This window comes from Microtus pennsylvanicus, chromosome 7 (genome assembly GCF_037038515.1).
Source record: "Microtus pennsylvanicus isolate mMicPen1 chromosome 7, mMicPen1.hap1, whole genome shotgun sequence".
In the NCBI taxonomy this organism is placed as follows: Eukaryota; Metazoa; Chordata; class Mammalia; order Rodentia; family Cricetidae; genus Microtus; species Microtus pennsylvanicus.
This window is the reverse complement of record NC_134585.1, coordinates 22,219,550-22,238,156: the sequence shown is the minus strand read 5'-3', so window position 1 is coordinate 22,238,156 and position 18,607 is coordinate 22,219,550. Positions and strand designations below refer to the sequence as shown.

The 18,607-nt window shown below is 43.5% G+C and overlaps 1 protein-coding gene across 3 annotated transcripts; it reads left to right on the top strand.

Moving 5' to 3' along the window:
- The first annotated feature begins 218 nt into the window (after positions 1–218).
- Sar1a (secretion associated Ras related GTPase 1A) lies at positions 219–16,161 on the top strand. 3 transcript variants are annotated; one of them, XM_075980160.1, is made up of 8 exons: positions 222–345; positions 973–1,073; positions 4,167–4,240; positions 4,349–4,468; positions 4,884–4,949; positions 8,510–8,613; positions 11,450–11,581; positions 14,065–16,161. In XM_075980160.1, exons 3-8 carry the CDS (start codon positions 4,183–4,185, stop codon positions 14,179–14,181), a joined length of 597 nt encoding a protein of 198 aa, XP_075836275.1. In that variant the 5' UTR covers positions 222–345; positions 973–1,073; positions 4,167–4,182; the 3' UTR covers positions 14,182–16,161. The 3 variants fall into 3 exon arrangements, with proteins under 3 accessions (XP_075836274.1, XP_075836275.1, XP_075836276.1); XM_075980159.1 differs by lacking the exon at positions 973–1,073 and having other exon boundaries at positions 219–345; XM_075980161.1 differs by lacking the exon at positions 222–345 and having other exon boundaries at positions 978–1,004.
- Positions 16,162–18,607: the final 2,446 nt, after the last annotated feature.

The window sequence follows — 18,607 nt, the reverse complement described above, 5'->3', positions numbered from 1 at the left end:
GGAAGCTCCCGGGCTGGAGGAGCTGCTGCACTTGGGCACAGAAGCCCTCACCGCCTGACAGGCATTGCCACGTCTCGTGCTACTTCAGGGAGAGGGCGGAGCCACAGCCGGCGAGTACATCACTTCTTGGGCCCGCCCCTCCGCGGCTTGAGTGGCTGGTAGGGCGGTACCCACCGGTCGAACGCCGTGACGCGGGAGGGGGCGAGGCCAGTGCGTGCCACGGAAGTCCCGTGGGAGGGGCGTGACGCACATCCGGCGCGTAGCTGGCGGTCCCGGGTACTGCTGTTCTGTGTGCTCTGAGGGAGGGTCGCGCCGCCAGCCACCGCGGGAGGAGCTCCTCGGGCCGTGAGTAGGGGTCCCAGCAGAAGAGGCGGCAGTGGGGCACGGGGCTCTGGGCGGGCGGCAGCGAAGGGCGGGGCGGGGGCCGCGGTGGAGGGGCTGGGTGGGGGGGAAGTGACACGCAGGCGGTTCCGCGGGCCGGCTCTGGGCGGGGACGGGCCGCAGCTGCGGGGTGGCGTGGCGGCGTTCGGGTTTTTGGAACGGCTTCTTGGCGTCGGTAGCGGAGGAGCCTCCGTCCTCGGTGAGGCTAGCTGGAGCCCTGGGAGCTCAGCCTTGGGTTCTGCAGACCCGAGGGCCATGAGCCCCACGTTCAGCCTCTGGGCATCCGACGCCCTGTCTGGAATCCAGTGTTCACTCCTTCCACCAACACCCTCGCCTTTTTTCCTATGCATGGGAAAATTCCCTCTTGGGCGTGTGTCGTAGATGAACGATACCATCATTTTTGCCCAGGCGAAGATGGTAACAAAGACCCTTTCTCAGTATTCTCCTGTTCTGGTGTTTTCCCAGTATTTGGCTCCATCTGCTCAGGTTGAGACGGAGGTTTAGGAGGAATTGGGAGAAAGCTGATCTTTGACATTTACCTCGCCGCAACGTAGAGTTCCTTGGGTTATAACCAGCTGCCTTCTACCCCAGGTTCATCTGGAGGGAATACGTACAAGTAAAGAGTACGTCTTTATTGGCCAGTGGTCATTTGGGGACTTCGCTTTTGTTTGTTTCCACCAGTCTTGATAATTGTAAGTTTTTACTTTAGGTTCAGGAATAGTGTTGTTGGGTTTAATGTTTTCTTAGTATTCCATAGATGATAGAGTAGATGAAGAATAGAAAAAGAGAATGTTCTTTAGGAAAAATACCATCGTGTAGGTGGTAAGTTAGGGAAGTAAGTTTCCTTTTCAGAAGGTTTGTGACTGGAATTTTACGTTAGCAGGAAAGGCTTCAGTTTTAGGTGAGAGTTTTAAGTCCTTGGAGTTGACACTTTCAGCCACACAGCCTCGAAAAGGCAAGTAGCCTAAGAGTGTCCACATCCTCGTCTAGTTAAATGAGGCCAGAGATCCCTGCTTGAGAGAGTTGGGGAAAGGATGAAGTGAGAGATAGTGCAGGGACTGTGTAAATTCTAAGGTTGCTGAAACGTGAATTGGTTCAGATCCTGAGATCTCAAGGACAGAGCAGTCAGCAAGGCGGTTTACTGAACCTCGGACAGCAGGGCAACCCAACTCCTGGGATCTGGTAGGAGTCGCTACTTTTTAGCATCACTGACAAGTTCATTTTGATACTTTTTCTATATCATTTTAGTGGAAAGAATTTATGGGGCTTTTAAAACAAAGACTGCAAAGGAAAATAAGTTAGAAAATCAAAATAATTCAGTTACCACTTTAAAAAAATTCCTTAAGTGATGCATAAAATTAAGCAGATGTAGAATACTTGCTTTCCTTTTCTTTTCTTCTTTTTTTTTTTTTTGAAGTAGTTTGACTGTGTAGCCCAGGCTGGCCTGGAACTTACTATATATAGGCAAAGCTGCTACAAACTCAAGCTCATTTTCCTGCCTCAGCCTCCTAAGTGCTGTGACTAAAGTTTACACCGCCCTACCCGTCTTGGGAATACTTCTAAAAAAGTAGCAAAAAATTTAGAAGTACCTATACTATTGGCAGCAAACCAGTACACGTGAATTTAGAAGTGCTGGATTGTGAGGCACGACCACAGTGGGAGTGATAGCCTGTTAAAGATGAACTGTGTTTCTCCGAAAATAAAGTGAGAAAAACAAGGGAGGATGTTTCATTTGGGAAACTGTAGAAGAAAGGTATATTGTTTTATTTACCTGCAGTAAGTTTAAACTTAAGTATATACTTGTTACTGGACTAAGTTTAAAGATAAGGCAATCTCTCTGTTTCTCTCTCTCTCTCTCTCTCTCTCTCTCTCTCTCTCTCTCTCTCTCTCTGTGTGTGTGTGTGTGTGTGTGTTCATTTGGTTGGTTGTCAATGCCAAGAATCAAACACAGGGCTATGTATGTTAGCTAAGTATGCTTTCCTAGCACTGGGCTACATCTCAGCCTCCCCTCCCTTAAAATTTTCATTTATTTTTGGAGATGGGATCTCTCATGATTCAAGCTGTCTTAGAGTCACTATATAGCTGAGGCTGTCTTTGAACTCCTAATACTCTGCTTCTGCCTTCTAAGTGCTCGGATTACAGGCACAGGCCACAATGCCCTGGCTCCAGGGTTTTTTCTTTCCTTTCCCTTTCCTTTTTTTGGGGGGGCAGGAGAAGGCAGGGTTTTGATGTATAGCTTAAGCTGGCTGGCCTTGAGTTTGTGATCTTCTTGAGCCTCTTGAATGGTGAGATCACAGGTGTGTATACCCTTCCTGGCTATTTCTCAACATATTAAATGTGTTCTGTGTTTCACAGTTTTCTATTTGTACCTCTGACTAAACATTGTTCTTGTTTTCTGAAAGCTGAATGGAGTAAGCATGAAGTAGGTTCTAAGGTTAGGCCATAGGCTTAACCCCAGTAACTAGATAGTTTGCTTTTCATCTGCATATTGGAAGAATATAGGTAAGGCTTCACATGGTAGCTATTCAGAATGCTGAAGCCCTGGTGTTTGAAGCCAGCCTGGGGCAATTCAGCAAGATCTTATTACTAAAAAGATAAAAGAACATATATATGTATACCACTGTATAGACACACATATTTTGTGGGTAACCAATCCTCCAATTACTGTTCATGACAGTTTTGTCTGATTGCAGTTGGCGGCATCTTGTATAAAGTTTGTCCTGAAAAAGTGTGGTTTTTCTTTTCCGCGCTAAACTAAGGCACTGATATAAACGTTCAGGAAATGGATCTCTGAGAATCTTTACCATTTCTCAGTATTTCTAAATCCTTTCCTCTTAACGACACTTAGAGCTTATATTTATATGCCTGTCAGTAGCCTTGAGTTGTATATTTTTCTAAGTCTACAGGAAATAGAAAAAGTAGTGTTGGTGCCTGTATTAATTGACATGACTTGTGCCAGCAGTCCAGTGCTATGTAGTTGAGACACTGTTTCAAAAGAACAAATAAGATATTTACTTGCTTTGGAGCCTCTTGCTGTATTACAAATGAGTATGGGTAGGGCTGGTCAAAGATTTTCCTGCCTCTGTTTCCCAAGTGCTTGGATTAAAGCCCAGCTTGGTTTGATTATTAAAGACATAGAATTCCAAAGAATGTTGCCAACTAGTAGGCACCAGTGGTTATCTAAGTGAATGGGCAGCTGCCTGGAGTGAATACGTCTCACAGTAAAGGAGGCCGTGCATGGACTCCTAGTTCTCTGAGTATCTGAATTTGCAGATAAGAAAATTCTAGAGGCTTCCCTTCATAGTGTAAAATCTGTTTCAAGGGGGAAGGAGATTAGTTGGTCTTTGCAAGATTGGTATTTTTGTTTGTTTTTCAAGACAAGGTTTCTCTGTGTAGCCCTAGCTGTCTTATAAACTCACTTTGTAGACCAGGCTGGCCTCAAACTCAGAAACTGCCTGTCTCTGTCTCCCAAGTTCTGGAATTAAAGGCATGCTCCACCACTACCTGGCACAAGATTGATTTTTATTTTATATATTTGAGGGTTTTGCTTGCTTGCATGCATGCTTACCATGGAGGCTAGGAGAGAGTATTAGATCCCCTGGAACATGAACAGTTATGTGGGTGCTGCAAGTCAAATCTGGGTCCTTTAGAAGAGCAGCAAGCATTCTTAACTGCTGAGCCATGTCTCCAGCTTTCCTAGTCTAGAAAACTTGGGTCTATGAACATGTACCATGGCCAGAGAATAAGGCACATAGAAAGTTATTTTATTTTTATGTTTTACACAGGTTATAAACATCAATAATGTCTTTCATCTTTGAGTGGATCTACAATGGCTTCAGCAGTGTGCTCCAGTTCTTAGGTAAAGCCATTTTCATGAACTAAATTACAGGTTGCAATTACGTTGCCTCAATTTATACCTAAGGGACCTTTGGTGGGAAGAACATTAAGGTGTTCTTTTCTCTTGTAGGACTCTACAAGAAATCTGGAAAACTTGTATTCTTGGGTTTGGACAATGCAGGCAAAACCACTCTTCTTCATATGCTGAAAGATGACAGACTAGGCCAGCACGTACCAACACTGCATCCCAGTAAGTTTCAGAATACCAGGTGAGACCTTTTGATGGTCAGTGTCATGTGTGGAGGCTGAGTCTCCAATTCATGTAATTCTGTTACAACTGAGGTGAGGCCCCTGAAACCAGAATTTTTTGAAGTTACTCTTGATACACTCAGGTCAGTTACACTGCGTCTCTGGAACTTTGTCACTGACTTTGCTGACCAGTTCCGTAATGAGATACAGCTTCCATATCTGATCTTAAGCAGAAAACTTTTGGAGAAAAGAAAAACAGAAGCTTTTAGCTTAAGACTATTTCCATTCCTGTGCCCTTTTAACAGCTTGAAAATGTAATTACATTTGCATTAGTACTGGTTTTTAGTACTAGCACTTAGACTTTTGGTTGGAAGTTTATTTCTTTTGCCTTCTTGTTTTGTTTTTGGTACTTTTAGCCTCAGAAGAGCTGACGATTGCTGGAATGACTTTTACCACTTTTGATCTTGGTGGACATGAACAAGGTAAGAGACTGAGGGTATTTTCTGAGACACAGTGGCACAGAAATGTACCACTTAACATTTTTAAAATTAAAAATTGTATGTGCACATGCATAATGTATGGGGTGTGCATGCCATGGTGCTGGTGTGGAGGCTGGGAGACAACTTTGTGGACTTGGTTCTTTCTTCCACCTTGTTGGGACTCAAGCTCGGGTCCCCATCCCAGTGAGGCGAGGACTTCTATCCTTTGAACTGTCTCACCAGCCCTCATTTTACCTTGTAAATTATTTGTATTTAGGATTAGAGTTTTACTACTTCAGTGAGGTTGTTTCATCTACTTTTCTTTTAGAGACAGGTTTCATGTATGTAGCCCAGGCCCTCCATGAGTTCCCTTGTGCTCTGCTTTCACCTCCCAGGTGCTAGGATTGCAGGCATGCACCACCATGCCTGAGTTTTTCTAATTTTAAAGTTTTTTTTTTTTTTTTAATATTTATTTATTATGTATACAATATTCAATCTGTGTGTGTTTGCAGACCAGAAGAGGACAGCAGATTTCGTTACAGATGGTTGTGAGCCACCATGTGGTTGCCGGGAATTGAACTCATGACCTTTGGAAGAGCAGGCAATGCTCTTAACCACTGAGCCATCTCTCCAGCCCGTTTTTCTAATTTTAATTGTGTTTAAAAAGGTGTAAATATACAGGGAATTTTGTTTGTTTATAGATTTTGTCCAGATTTGCTAGTCTCTTTTAGTACATAGTGCTATTTATTTTATGAATCATTTGAGAAAGTTTTGTCTACTCAATGACATGTTGAGTAGTCTTGTTTATTGGTGTTGTTTTTAAGATAGGATCTCAATATATAGTTTTGTCTGGCCTGGAACTTTGCATAGACCAGGCTGGCCATAAAATATCATATTTATGTTTAATTACCAAGTCTGTTTTGTATACTTTATTCAGTAGGATGTGAATATGTAAGAAATTTTATTACTTAACAATTAATTTTAAATTTCTCAAAAATTTCCAGAAGAACACTGGGTATTTGTGACCCCTTTCAACTGGTATTTTGTGTGCTCTGCTCATTTGGGACAGTTGAGACATTTTCTAATACCTTTTTGCTCAGCTCTAAGTCCTTTTTGCCTTATTTGGCCTATGTCTCTGTCTCTTAGATTCCCATAAAGTGTGTTCTATGGATATTTGCTTATTTGCTTTTAATTTACACCTATAAAATTTTCAAAATTATTTTTCTGGGTGCTTTGCCTGCGTATATGTTTATGTGCTGTCCGTATGTGCTATGTATGCCTGGTGCCCACAGAACCTAGTAGAGGGTATTGGATCCCCCAGAACTAGAGTTAGAGACATTCGTAATCTATTAGATGGGTGCTGAGAATAGAACCCAAGTCCTTTGGAAGAGGAGCCAGTGTTCTTAATTGCTGAACCATTTCTCCAGCCTTGTCAGTTTTTTAAAAAGTAAGTTTACTTTTATTTATAAAAGTTTTTTGTGTGGGGGTGTGTGTGCATGTGAGTGTAGGTACTGGCAGAGGCCAGAGGCATTGAATCCTCCTGAAGCTGGAGTTACCGACCGTGGTGCTGGGAACTGAACTTGGGTCCAACAGTACACACCCTTAACCACTGAGTCATGTCTAGCCCCTGCTGACTTGTTTTCTGCTGTGCTGGGGATCAGACTCAGGGTCTGGTACATGTTAAGTAAGTGGTTTACCATTGAGCCACACCCCCAGTCTCCCTTCTGTGTATTTTAGAGATCTACAGAATGGGTATTTTTGTCTGATGGACCCTCAGTTTGTATTTGGCAAAACTCTAGGAGCAGGGGTGAGCTGTTTAAGACTTGAATATTCTGAGAAGACTGGGAAAAGAAACTAATTGCAATCCTGTGAGGGAGCATTTGAGAAGCAGAAACTCACTGGTCTCAATGCTTGGCCAGCCTGGTCTATAGACTGAGAGTCCCACTGCAACGAGGGCTACACAGAGAAACCGTGTCAACAGGAAAGGGGGGGTGGGAGAGAGAAATTTTTTAATTAAGAATTTTTTGTTTGTTTTTTTCCCAGACAGGGTTTCACTATAGTTTTATGTCCTATCAAGGTGTGTGCCACCACCTCCCGGCTTAAATTAAGAATTTCTTAATATAATCTTTTCTTATTTTACATAGCTATCCCGTTCCCACCCCACCCCTACCTGCTCCCCATCTTAAGTACCGAACCTTGTCTCCAAGCCCTGAACTGATTTTGTTTAACTTTTTTTAAAATATTTATTGTGTGTGTGTGTGTTTTCACGCTTCAGCACACCTATGGCGTTTAGAGAGCGACTTGTGGGAACAAGTCTTTCCTTCCACTGTGTGGGCTCTAGAATTAGACTCAGGTCATCAGGCTTAGTGGTAGGTGCTCTTACCTGCCGAGCCGTCTCGCTGGCTTCTGGCCCTGAACTCTTCTCGATCTTCCTACCTCAGGCTCCCAGCTGCTAGCACACACAGGTGTATGTGTGACTGCCATTTGAGAGGAGTTACTACAGTATTGTGCGTCTTGATGATTTTTATTTGTGTGACGACTTAAATTTTAATTTATAAAAGTCACACAGGCTTGTGATAAACTGTCATGCGTGACAAGGAGTGAGAGTGAAAACTGCAGTCTCTGTCCCACCCCACTTTAGAGGCAGCCAGGCGACCATGCGGATCTGCCTCCTTTGTGATCCATGTGAGCACCGGAAATATAATATAGTCTGAGTGTGGTGGCACATGTCTGCAATCCCAGCACCCCAGCACTAGGGACGTGAGTGTCAGCTTGGACCATGTGGGAAGGTCCTGTCTCAAAAAGCAAATCCCTTAAGTTGTGAGAATGTAGCTCACCAATCCTCACCCCCAATGCCCTGAAATTATAGTACGTTAAAGCACTACTTTGAAACATTCACCATGTCTTGTCACAAAAAAGTAATCACATAAATAAATTATTTATTGCTGGCATGTTGGCACAGGTCTGTAATTTCAGTAATGGGGATCTGATGGAGAGTTCAAGGCCAACCCAATCTGCACAATGTTGTGGGAACATATCTCAGGACAATGATAAACAGAAAGCATTGCTTAATTATTGGAAACTGAGTACCTGGCCTGAAAATTTCAAGTACCTACCAGGTCCACCTTTCAAGTCTGTCAGCACTCATACAAATTAGCTATTAGGAATTACCATGGAACCAAAATTATATGAACAATTAAATCATATTATCATGTTTTAACTTGGAGGTTGCAAACAATGGTAGCTCCAGGGCCCAAAATGGTGAGTTTATTATTTCCTCATTTACAGCATTGGGACTGGTGGAGATTTGGGCAAACTTTAACGAAGGGGACAGCCACTAAGTTACAGATGGGTATGGAGTTGCTAGGTTTACCCTTTGTCAAGGAAGGCAGAACCTCCTAGATTTCAAAACTCAGGATTTGCTCATAGGCCATCAATATGTATCCTCTGTTTTAACTACCATTGGCGGCCAGGACGTGGTAAGCTCCGCAAATCTCATTCTATAGACCATTAGGTTATTCACTTGTCAACTGTTTTGTTGATCTACAAATTTTGTCTTTTAGCACGTCGGGTTTGGAAAAATTATCTGCCAGCGATTAATGGGATAGTTTTTCTGGTGGACTGTGCGGATCATTCTCGCCTCATGGAATCCAAACTTGAGCTTACTGTAGGTTTTATTTTATATGTATCTTTTCCTTTCTTGCCCTTTGTGTTAAGAACTGCAATTCTGTAGTGCCAGTACTTAATGTGGTCAGAGTGCTAGAAGAACAGATTTTAAAATCTGAGACATGGGATTTGCCTTTTTTAATATGTATTTATTTTATGTCTGTGAGTGTTTGTCTGAATCTGTATATGAGTGCTATGTGTTTGCCTGGTGTCTGCAGAGGCCAGAGAAGGGCACTAGATATGGAGCTAACCAATAATAAACAATTATGAGCAATCGTGTGGGTGCTGGGATGGTTCTGGAAGAGCAGCCAGTGCTCTCAACAAACTGCTGGTCCATCTCTCTGACCCAGTGAGATTTAGTTTTTCAATGTCCTGAGGAACCTCAGCTTGAACTTGAATAAATAGTGTTTTATAGGTCATATGATAAGGCTGCCTTATGGCTCAGGCTGCTCACAACACTCCTCATTTCTGCCTGTTGTCCCAGCCTAGTTAGTAGTGTTCCCTTGTTATGGTTGCTCTTTATGTAGTCTTGGTATAGTGAAACTCTGAGACAGTTTTTATACTTTAAAAAAAAAGATTTATTTATGTATTATGTCTTTGGGTGTCTTGTCTGCTTGTACATCTGTGCTCCAGAAGAGGGTATCAGATCTCATAGGACTTCAGTTATAGATGGTTGTGAGCCTCCATGTGAGTGCTGGGAGTTGAACTTCGGATCTGGAAGAACAGCCAGTGCTCTTAACCAGTATGCTATCTATCCAGCCCTGAGTTTTTATATTTTTAAATCTACTTCTTCAGAGTCATGGGATGGACTTTGGTGGTCCGCTAGCACACTCAAGTTTTTTACTCACTTTGGGTTTTCTCCTTTGTCAGACTTTCTGTAATGTTCCTTGTAATGCCTATTCCTTTACCTGTATCTTGTCGTTTTTATTTCTAAAATTATTTTGTATGCATATTTGCATGCATGTATGTATGTGTACCACATGCATGCCTGGTGCTTATAGAGGCCAGAAGAAAATGTCATATCTCATGGAACTGGAGTTATAGAAGATTGTGAGCTGGGTACTGAGAACCAAATCCAAGTCCTACAAAAGCAGTGCTCTTAATCACATAGCCGTCTCTACAGTACCGTCTCTCCATCTCTTTCCTTTTTTTTTTTCTTCTTTGGTTTTTTGAGACAGGGTTTCTCTGTGTAACAGTCCAGGCTGTCCTGGAACTCACTCTGTAGCTCAACCTGCCCTCGAACTCACAGACCCACCTGCCTCTGCCTCCCAAGTGCTGTGATTAAAGGCGGGCACCACCCCTGCCTGGCCTTTTGTCTGTCTGTCTCTCTGTCTCTCTCTGTGTCTGTCTCTCTCTGTGTCTGTCTCTGTGTCTCTCTCTCTGTCTCTCTCTGTCTCTCTCTCTCTCTCTCTCTCTCTCTCTCTCTCTCTCTCTCTCTCATCTATCAATCAATCCCATGCTCGCTGGTGTTATGTCTGTGTAAAGGTGTCAGAAACTCTGGAACTGGAGTTACAGACAGGTGTGCACTGCCATTTGAATTGAACCTAGATCCTCTGGAAGAGCAGAGAGTGTTCTTACCCACTGACCCATCTCTCCAGCCCCTACTTTATTGTCTCTTTCTCTCTCTCTTTTACTTTATACTCTTGATTTAATTTTTGCTTTATTAATTTGGTTGTCTTTTTTTGAGACAGTCTTGCTGTGTAGACCAGCCTGGCCTCTTCTGTAGCGTCCCAAATGCTGAGATTGTTAGAGTGCTCCACATGTCCAGCTAGTGTTAGCTCTTGCACTTGTTCTTCTGCTTGGTCCTCAATAGGCTAGTCCTAATGCTTCTTCCGTCATCATCTGCATGGTGGTGCCCTCACCCACACCTGCTGAGCTCCAGCCTCACAATGCTGCCTACTAGATGGCCCTTCCTGAAGTGAAGCTAGTGATTGTTCTTCTCCAGCATCCTGGACATGCTCTGGGAACCTGTAAATTGTTGTAGATTCTCCCACCACCCTGCATGCAGTGGCATGCCAGAGGGAACTTGTCGCTCATCCCCTTGCTTGTTTCCTTTAATGGTTTTAATCACTTTCAGGGTAAAAGCACACATGTTCTCCCAACTCTGCTTTCCTATAGTGAGAATCAGGTCTTGAAATCCATGCCCACATTGTCTCCTCTTTTGTCTGATATATTGTTTCAGACCCTTCCTTTAATTCTTCCCAGAATCCTTCTTGTTCAATCCAATAATTGCTGCTGTCTTACAGATCCTCTCTTAGGTGAGCACTGCAAACAGACAGTGTTTATTAATCAGTTTACTGTCCTGAAGGTGTAGATCTGCTGACTTCAGGTTCACATTCTTTAGGATCTAGTGCGATTTAACATTCGGGTTGTCAGTTGCCATCTGTTGCTGCACATCTGTATAAATGTCTTAATTCAGTTAAGCGGTGCTCAGTGTGGCTTCCTGAATTCTCACACTGTTGCATAGCTATTGTTTGTGCCCTTCATTCTTTCCACCTACCAAGTTCTGCCCTTCTGTGGAGCCTGGTTTCAATTCCACATCTTGGCTAAGATTTTGTTCAAGCATGAATGGTTACGCTAGTGTTGACTTTCTGTCCTCGTTCATTGTGACACTCAGTATGTTCTGGTTTTACCTTGGGTTTGTTAACAAACATGAACCCAGGGCATCTCACTTGTGATCCTCTTGGCACCTAATGCCAACATGAGCCGTTCGTCAGATGCAAAGAGGACCACATGATGCCTCATCAAACAGTAGAGGTTGGCTTTTATTACAAAATGAGCCTTCATTTTCTAAGTTGCTCACTCGAGTTTGTTTGCTGTTTTAATTCTGTTTTTAGGCTTTAATGACTGATGAAACAATATCCAATGTGCCAATTCTTATCTTGGGAAACAAAATTGACAGGACAGATGCTATCAGTGAAGAAAAACTCCGTGAAATATTTGGGCTCTATGGACAGACCACAGGAAAGGTAAGAAAAAGTCTTAAAGGAGGTGTGAAGAGGATACTCACGGCACTTAAACATGGGCGCTTTTCCTTTTTTGTTTTTTTTGAGACAGGGTCTCTTCAGTGTGAATGTTTTATCAGGACATATCCTTTAGCCATCATCCTCCCTCTTCCCTCTCCTTTTTCCTTTCCTCCTTCCCAGTGATAGAAAAAGGGCCTTGAACCCATGGCCTTGTACATGCTAAGTACTATACCACTGAGCTATACTCTTATCTCCTTTACCTGTTTTCTAGTGCCTAATAATTGAAGAAATTGTAGAAATGGCAGTTTTCTTTTAATATTTTATGCGTATGGGCATTTTGCCTGCATATATGCCTGTGCATCATAAATATGCAGTGCTCACGGATATCAGAAGAAGGTGTTAGATACCCTGGGACTGGTGTTTGAGATGGTTGTTAGCCACTATTAGGTGCTAATTATCAGGGCCTGCTCTAACAAAACCAGCTGGATGGGGGCATGAGGAGCAAGCTCCAACAGCTAACTAATGTTTGTTTATTTTGGGGTTTAAAAATATTAATTTTTTTTCAAAACTTTTTTTTAAAGACTTAATTTATTTATTAAGTATACAGTGTTCTGGCATGTATGCCTGCAGGCCAGAAGAGGGCACCAGATCTCATTATAGATGGTTGTGAGCCACCATGTGGTTGCTGGGAATTGAACTCAGAACCTCCGGAAGAGTAGTCAGTGTTCTTAACCTCTGAGCCATCTTTCCAAACTAAAAATATTAATTATTATTACTATTTTGAAACAAAGTCTATGTAGGCTAAGCTAGCCTTGAACTCTTAGAGATCTGCCTGTCTCTGCCTCCCCAGTGCTGGGAATAAAGGTGTGTGCCAGGACACTTGACTTCAGTCTTTTAAAGAATTTTTTGGGGCTGAGGAGATGGCTCAGCAATTAAGAGTACGTCCTACTTATACAGAGAACCCAAGTTTATTTCTCGGTACCCATGTTGGGCAATGCACAACCACTTATAACTCCAGCTCCAGGGAATCTGACATCAGTTAATGGCCTCCATGGGTACTGTATTCACCTGCACGTTGCCACAGACACACATATATATGCATAATTAAAAAATAAAAATATTTAAAAAGTATTAGTTATTTAGGTTTTCCAGGTATTAAGATCAAAGCAGTCATTATCCTCGGTGCTTCTTGCTGATAGATGTGAGACTATTATACCATTTTGCCAGTGAGGAAATAGTAGTTTGTTCAGGTTTGTATAGCAAATGGATAATAAAACCAGAAATAGAACTGGAATGTCCTACATTAGTGTGCCCTATAGTGTGAAGAGAGGTTCTGGTCTAGAAAAGCATACTGTGATGAGAGAGAAAATATAGAAATATAAACCCGGCTCTTTCTGTATGTGTCACTACTTGTTCATGTATGGAGAGACCTGAGTCAACTTTGGCTGCCATTTTCTTTTCCTTTTTTTTTAACTGCCATTTATTTTATTATTTTATGAGCTATAAATTTTTCTCAACTCCCTCTTTTCTCCCCTCTCCCCTTGTTCCCTCTCCTATGGTCCCCGGCTGTCATTTTCAATGAAAGAATTTTTATCTATTAGGTTAGGTTGCCTAGCCAACAAGCTTCAGGAATCAACCTGGTTCTGTACTCTCTCAGCACGGGGATCACAGATGTGTCCCACCATGCCTAGCTATGTGGGTGCTGGGGATCAGCATCAGGCACATTGTCCACTGAGCTATTTTCCCCTGTTCTCTATCTTCTGCTTTTAAATTTTAACTGTTGTCTATGAACTTTTTTTTTTTTTACATTATTCCCATTTATTTATTTTTTTGAGGCAGAGTCTTTCTGTGTAGCCTTGGATAACCTGGGACTGTAGACTGGATTCTGACTCACAGAGATCCACCTGCCACTGCCTCCAGATGGCTGGGATTAAAGATGTGCGCCACCATGCCTGGCTTAGCTCCATATCCATCGTTTTGACTCATTATCTGTTTATTTCTAGAAATGCTTCCAGGCCAGGTGTGGTGATGCACATTGAGGGTAGCCCTGGGCTACACTGAAAACTTGCCTATATTGCATGTGTTTATTAGTGTGTGTGTGAGTGCTTCCTCCTCCTTTCTGTATGATTGCTACATACACAGCAGTGTCTCCCATACAGCCCGACAGTGTCTGTTCCTGAATGCTTATGTTAACGAATGTGCTAAAATGTTCAAGCTCGTTTTGTCTGTCAGAGGACATGCTGGGTCCATGGGTTCCGGAAGTTCTCTTTACAGTTCCTTGTCATAACTGCCCAGATGAATGTTGGGTATTCAGAGCATGTTTTCAGGATGAGGCAGTATGTAGAAGCTGTTAATTTTTATTCTGAAACTGGAGGCCGCAGAAGTAATCTGTATGGCCAGATACATTTTGTAGTTACTGTCTATGTTTATTTGTGCTTTTGCATGTAGAGGTCCTAACAGGGCTTTCTGGGCTTTTGCTCCCTTAGGGAAATGTGTCTCTGAAAGAGCTGAACGCCCGCCCCATGGAAGTATTCATGTGCAGTGTGCTCAAGAGGCAAGGCTACGGCGAGGGCTTCCGCTGGCTCTCCCAGTATATTGACTGATGTTTGGACAGTGAAAATAAAGAGTTTTTCTTCTGGACTGATCCTATTCACAGCTTCCTCATGGACTTTCCTAATACAACAAGGAAAGCTCTCCAACCATGTCTGGCGTTGAGAAGCCATGCATCTCTGTCTACGCTCATCGCCCAGTGGTGACATGTGCTCTTCTCCACTCGTGGGAAGTAACACTGCATGCCTGCTGATGCAGGTCAGTGTGCAGGGACTTGGGCTGGCAGGATTTGCCAGGGAAAGCTGGGTGCCATCATGGGACACCTGGAAAGAAAAACACGTCTCACCACTGGTTGATTTCAAAAGAAAGTGATTCTATTTTTTAAAGAAAGTGTTGTTAATGTAATTGGTATCCCTTCTCTAACTTTTTGAGTTCACAATTTACTTGGTCCAGATTTTCTATTCTTTTTTTTTTTTAAACTAGTAAATGAAATTTAGGTACTTCATAAAATTATGAACAGATAGCGCACTGGAGGCCAGAGCTCCACTGTGTAACTGCCTTGTTGGAGGTGGCACCTGAGGGCACAAGTGCCAGGAGAGGCCGGTGCCTTGGCCTTGCGGGGGGCGGTCTCCACTGTGGTCAGGGGAGGCCCTCGTGTGGAGTGGGAAAGTGTCATTGTTACATTGTCAGCTTTACTTGCCGTTTGCGGTCAGCAGGCTTTGCTTTTATACTGTTGTGGAATTTCATCTCTGTGTAGCACCTTGCTTTTTTCACTGTAGATATAAAAAGTGACTTTTGCCTCATGGAAGAGTTAATGTCTCTCATGTAGACCCCATGCTAAGAGTGTCTCAGAAGCGCTTGAGTAATTCTAGGGGGGTGGACATGTTCTGAACAGGAGGGGACACAGGTCACAGTCAACAGCTTAAGGCTCTGAATTCTGTTGGTAGAGGACCTCTCCGTCTGCTCTGGTAGCAACAAGTGCACCAAGGATATGTTCAGTGGGCTCCTGTTTTCCACTCCAGTAGGAAGCAGAGAAAACATGAAATGGCCTTCCTGTTTGGCTCTGGGGCACCCCCTGGAGCAGTGAGCACTGGCGGGAAAGCAGCAGCCCTCTGAGGATTATGAACATGATTTTTACAGCATTTTGTTGTCTTGGGTTTTCATGATGTTAACTTTATATTCTCCCCTTGTAGTAGATGAAAGGCGAGGAGATGGTCTGCAGAAGGGAGGGTGTCTTGCTTCTTGCTTCCCTTACTGCAAGGTGAGAGGTAGGTTCTTAGGTGAAAATTACGATTCTGCTGCATTGTGACAGGCTTGTGTCCTCAAGAGGATAGGGAAGATGTGTAGCACACTCCTGGAGAGTGAGTTCTCGCGTGTTAGTTTTGAGCACTGAGCTTGTGGGACAGTGTTCTCTCATGCTGCCAGGTTCCCAATGTAGAGGCTTGGTGAGGTATCTTGTCTGTAAAGTACATGCATTGTTCACCCACGAATAGGTGGAATGAGAACTGTCGGTGTGGAAAGGGTTGTTAAACCTTAATGAAGGAATCTAGCTGACGGCGAGTGAACTAGGGTAGGTACCTGGTGTGCTTTTCACTACCTTTGGCTAAAGGCTGCCCATAGGGTCTCTCTGTCCAGGCACATGGCAGTGATTGCCTCAGTGTTGGTTTTCTTATTTGTCTTCCTCATTTGTCCCTAATCACCCTATAGCAAGCTAGAAGACTGGACTCTGCCCAGGGTGGCTCTTTGTGAAAGTGGTTTATTCTGGCCACTGGAGAAAGAGATTACTGAAAAGTGGCACCAGTCTGTTTCCTGCCCCACAGACACCATCTTAAGTAAGGTGGCCAGAAGAAGCTGCTGCAGTGAGCACAACTCCACCCGAGGGTCAGGGCCCCTTGTCCAGGGCCTCTGATGAACTGAGACTTCATTCTGTATATCAGAGTGTACATGTGTCCTATTTCAGCAAAAGTAAAACTGTCATTTACAAAGGAAGGTCAGTCTGTATCCTAAGCATTTTAATAAAAAGCTAAAATGAACTTGCTTCTTTTTTTCATTGATTTGTTCAGAGTGAACATGCAGTTTTCCTTGTGTTGGGAGGAAAAACAAAAGTTCTTTCTTACATATAGGGAGAAAGAAAAAGGTTGGGCACTGATAGTAGCAAATGTAGTACTGTTTGAGCACCTGGGGTTGGCCATCTCTGCTTGAACATACAGCTCTTTTTTTTTTTAAATATTTATTTATTTATTTATTATGTATACAATATTCTGTCTGTGTGTATGTCTGCAGACCAGAAGAGGGCACCAGACCCCGTTACAGATGGTTGTGAGCCACCATGTGGTTGCTGGGAATTGAACTCAGGACCTTTGGAAGAGCAGGCAATGCTCTTAACCTCTGAGCCATCTCTCCAGCCCCCGAACATACAGCTCTTATTCCACAGCACTGGAGTGAATCATCACCTGTGATTCTGCCTTTACAGTTGCTTATAGAAAGCACCAGAGGAGCCAGGCAGTGGTGGCGGACACCTTTAATCCCAGCACTCAGGAGGCAGAGACGGCCTGGTATACAGAGCAAGTTCCAAAACAGGCTCCAAAGCTACAGAGAAACCCTATCTCAAAAAAGAAAAAGAAAAGAAATCGCCACAGGACAGAAAACAAAATACAAAAAAAATTAATAATAAAACCACAACAGGATTTTTTTTTGTTTGTTTTGCTTTGTTTTTCAAGACAGAGTGTCTCTGTATAATAGTCCTGGCTGTCCTAGAACTCATTCTGTAGACCAGGCTGACCTCAAACTCAGAGCTCCACCTGCTTCTGCCTCCAGAGTGCTGGGATTAAAAGGTGTGCGCCACTACCACCTGGCCACAGCAGGTTCTTTAAGGCAAAGGATGGAGCTGGATGTGTCCTGTGGTCACCATTGCAGTGGAAAGAGACTATGGTTCTGTGGGCAAAGGGTATATTTGCTGGGGCAGAGAGCCTAGTACTGAGGTCAGCCACAAGCTGCTGGCTGACTGATTGCTGTACTATGGTCTGCCTTAAACAGAAAAAGCTTCATAAGGAACAGGGTGTCGGAGGGTTGAGGGGCATCCAGGGGAAATTGTTGGGTTCTAGAGAGAAGGTCTTAACTGCCAGGAAGTTGGGGGAAGTAGATCTGTGGTCACCCGTGTTGGCAAACCAGGACTGCTTACCCTGGGGTGACTTTTAATTGCAGTTCTGCCCTGCTCAGCTATATTAGCTAGGTTGTGTCCCCAGCAGCATTGGAAGCATCGGGTATGCTCACTGGGGCAGCAACAGCACTGTCAACTTTATTCAGAGAAGTTACACAACAAAGCAACAAGTGGCTGTATTTTCATTAATGCTGACAGTTAAATGCTGGATGTCTTACTAAACACAAACACATACATTACCGACCCAAGCATCCTTCTCGAGCTGTGGCACTGCTCCAAGAGCTCGTGAAGTCTCTCCAAACATACCTGTTCTCACCTGTCCTCGGACATGATTTGGAAAGTGGTGACCTTTTTTATTTTATTTACATGTATGTGTTAGCCTGCCTGAGTCTATGTACATCATGAGTGCAGCAGGAGACAAGAGCAGGCACCAGAATTGCACATCGGATACCCCGGAACTATAATGAGAAGCAATTGTAAGCTGCCATGTGGGTACTGGGAACCAAACTAGGGTCCACAGTAAGCACAGTAATGGATGGCTCTTAACTGCTGAGCCCTCTCTCCAGTCTTGATTTTCACACTTGTGAATAGTGGAGGAGCACAATTTTGTGGTGCCATGTATGAAATTATAATTTATGAGGCTGTTAGGGTTATGTGTTGAGTATTTGGAGGTGAATACTGCATAGCCCACAAAACCTGAACCATTTTCATTCTGAACTTTACAAGACAAAGTATCCCCCTGGTCTAATGTAAATTCTGAGTGGTGGTTAGAAACGTCACGTGAAATGTGCTCGCTAGCCGGGCGGTGGTGGCGCACGCCTTTAATCCCAGCACTCGGGAGGCAGAGGCAGGCGGATCTCTGTGAGTTCGAGACCAGCCTGGTCTACAAGAGCTAGTTCCAGGACAGGCTCCAAAACCACAGAGAAACCCTGTCTTGAAAAACCAAAAAAAAAAAAAAAAAAAAGGAAAGGAAAGAAATGTGCTCGCTAGTTAGTATAATGTATGGTTAGATAATTTAACCTATTTGTGGTAGCGTACAGCTTTAATCCCAGGACTATAAAAGGCTGAGGCAGAAGGATCGCCAAGGTTCGATGCCAGTATGGGCTAAATAGTTGGACCCTGTCTCAAAAACAAAACTAGATTGGTGGTGTGGGAATTTTGATAGCTGTCCTAGGAGCAATTTTGTGAGTCGTGTGCCCCCTGGTGGATTGTTATAGGATTTACTTTAAAATTCAAAGTAGTCAATCCACCAAGGGTTCCCTTGGTCTCTATTGTTCCAGCTTCAGGGACAGAGGTTGCTTACAGCTGTGCAGAGGCTG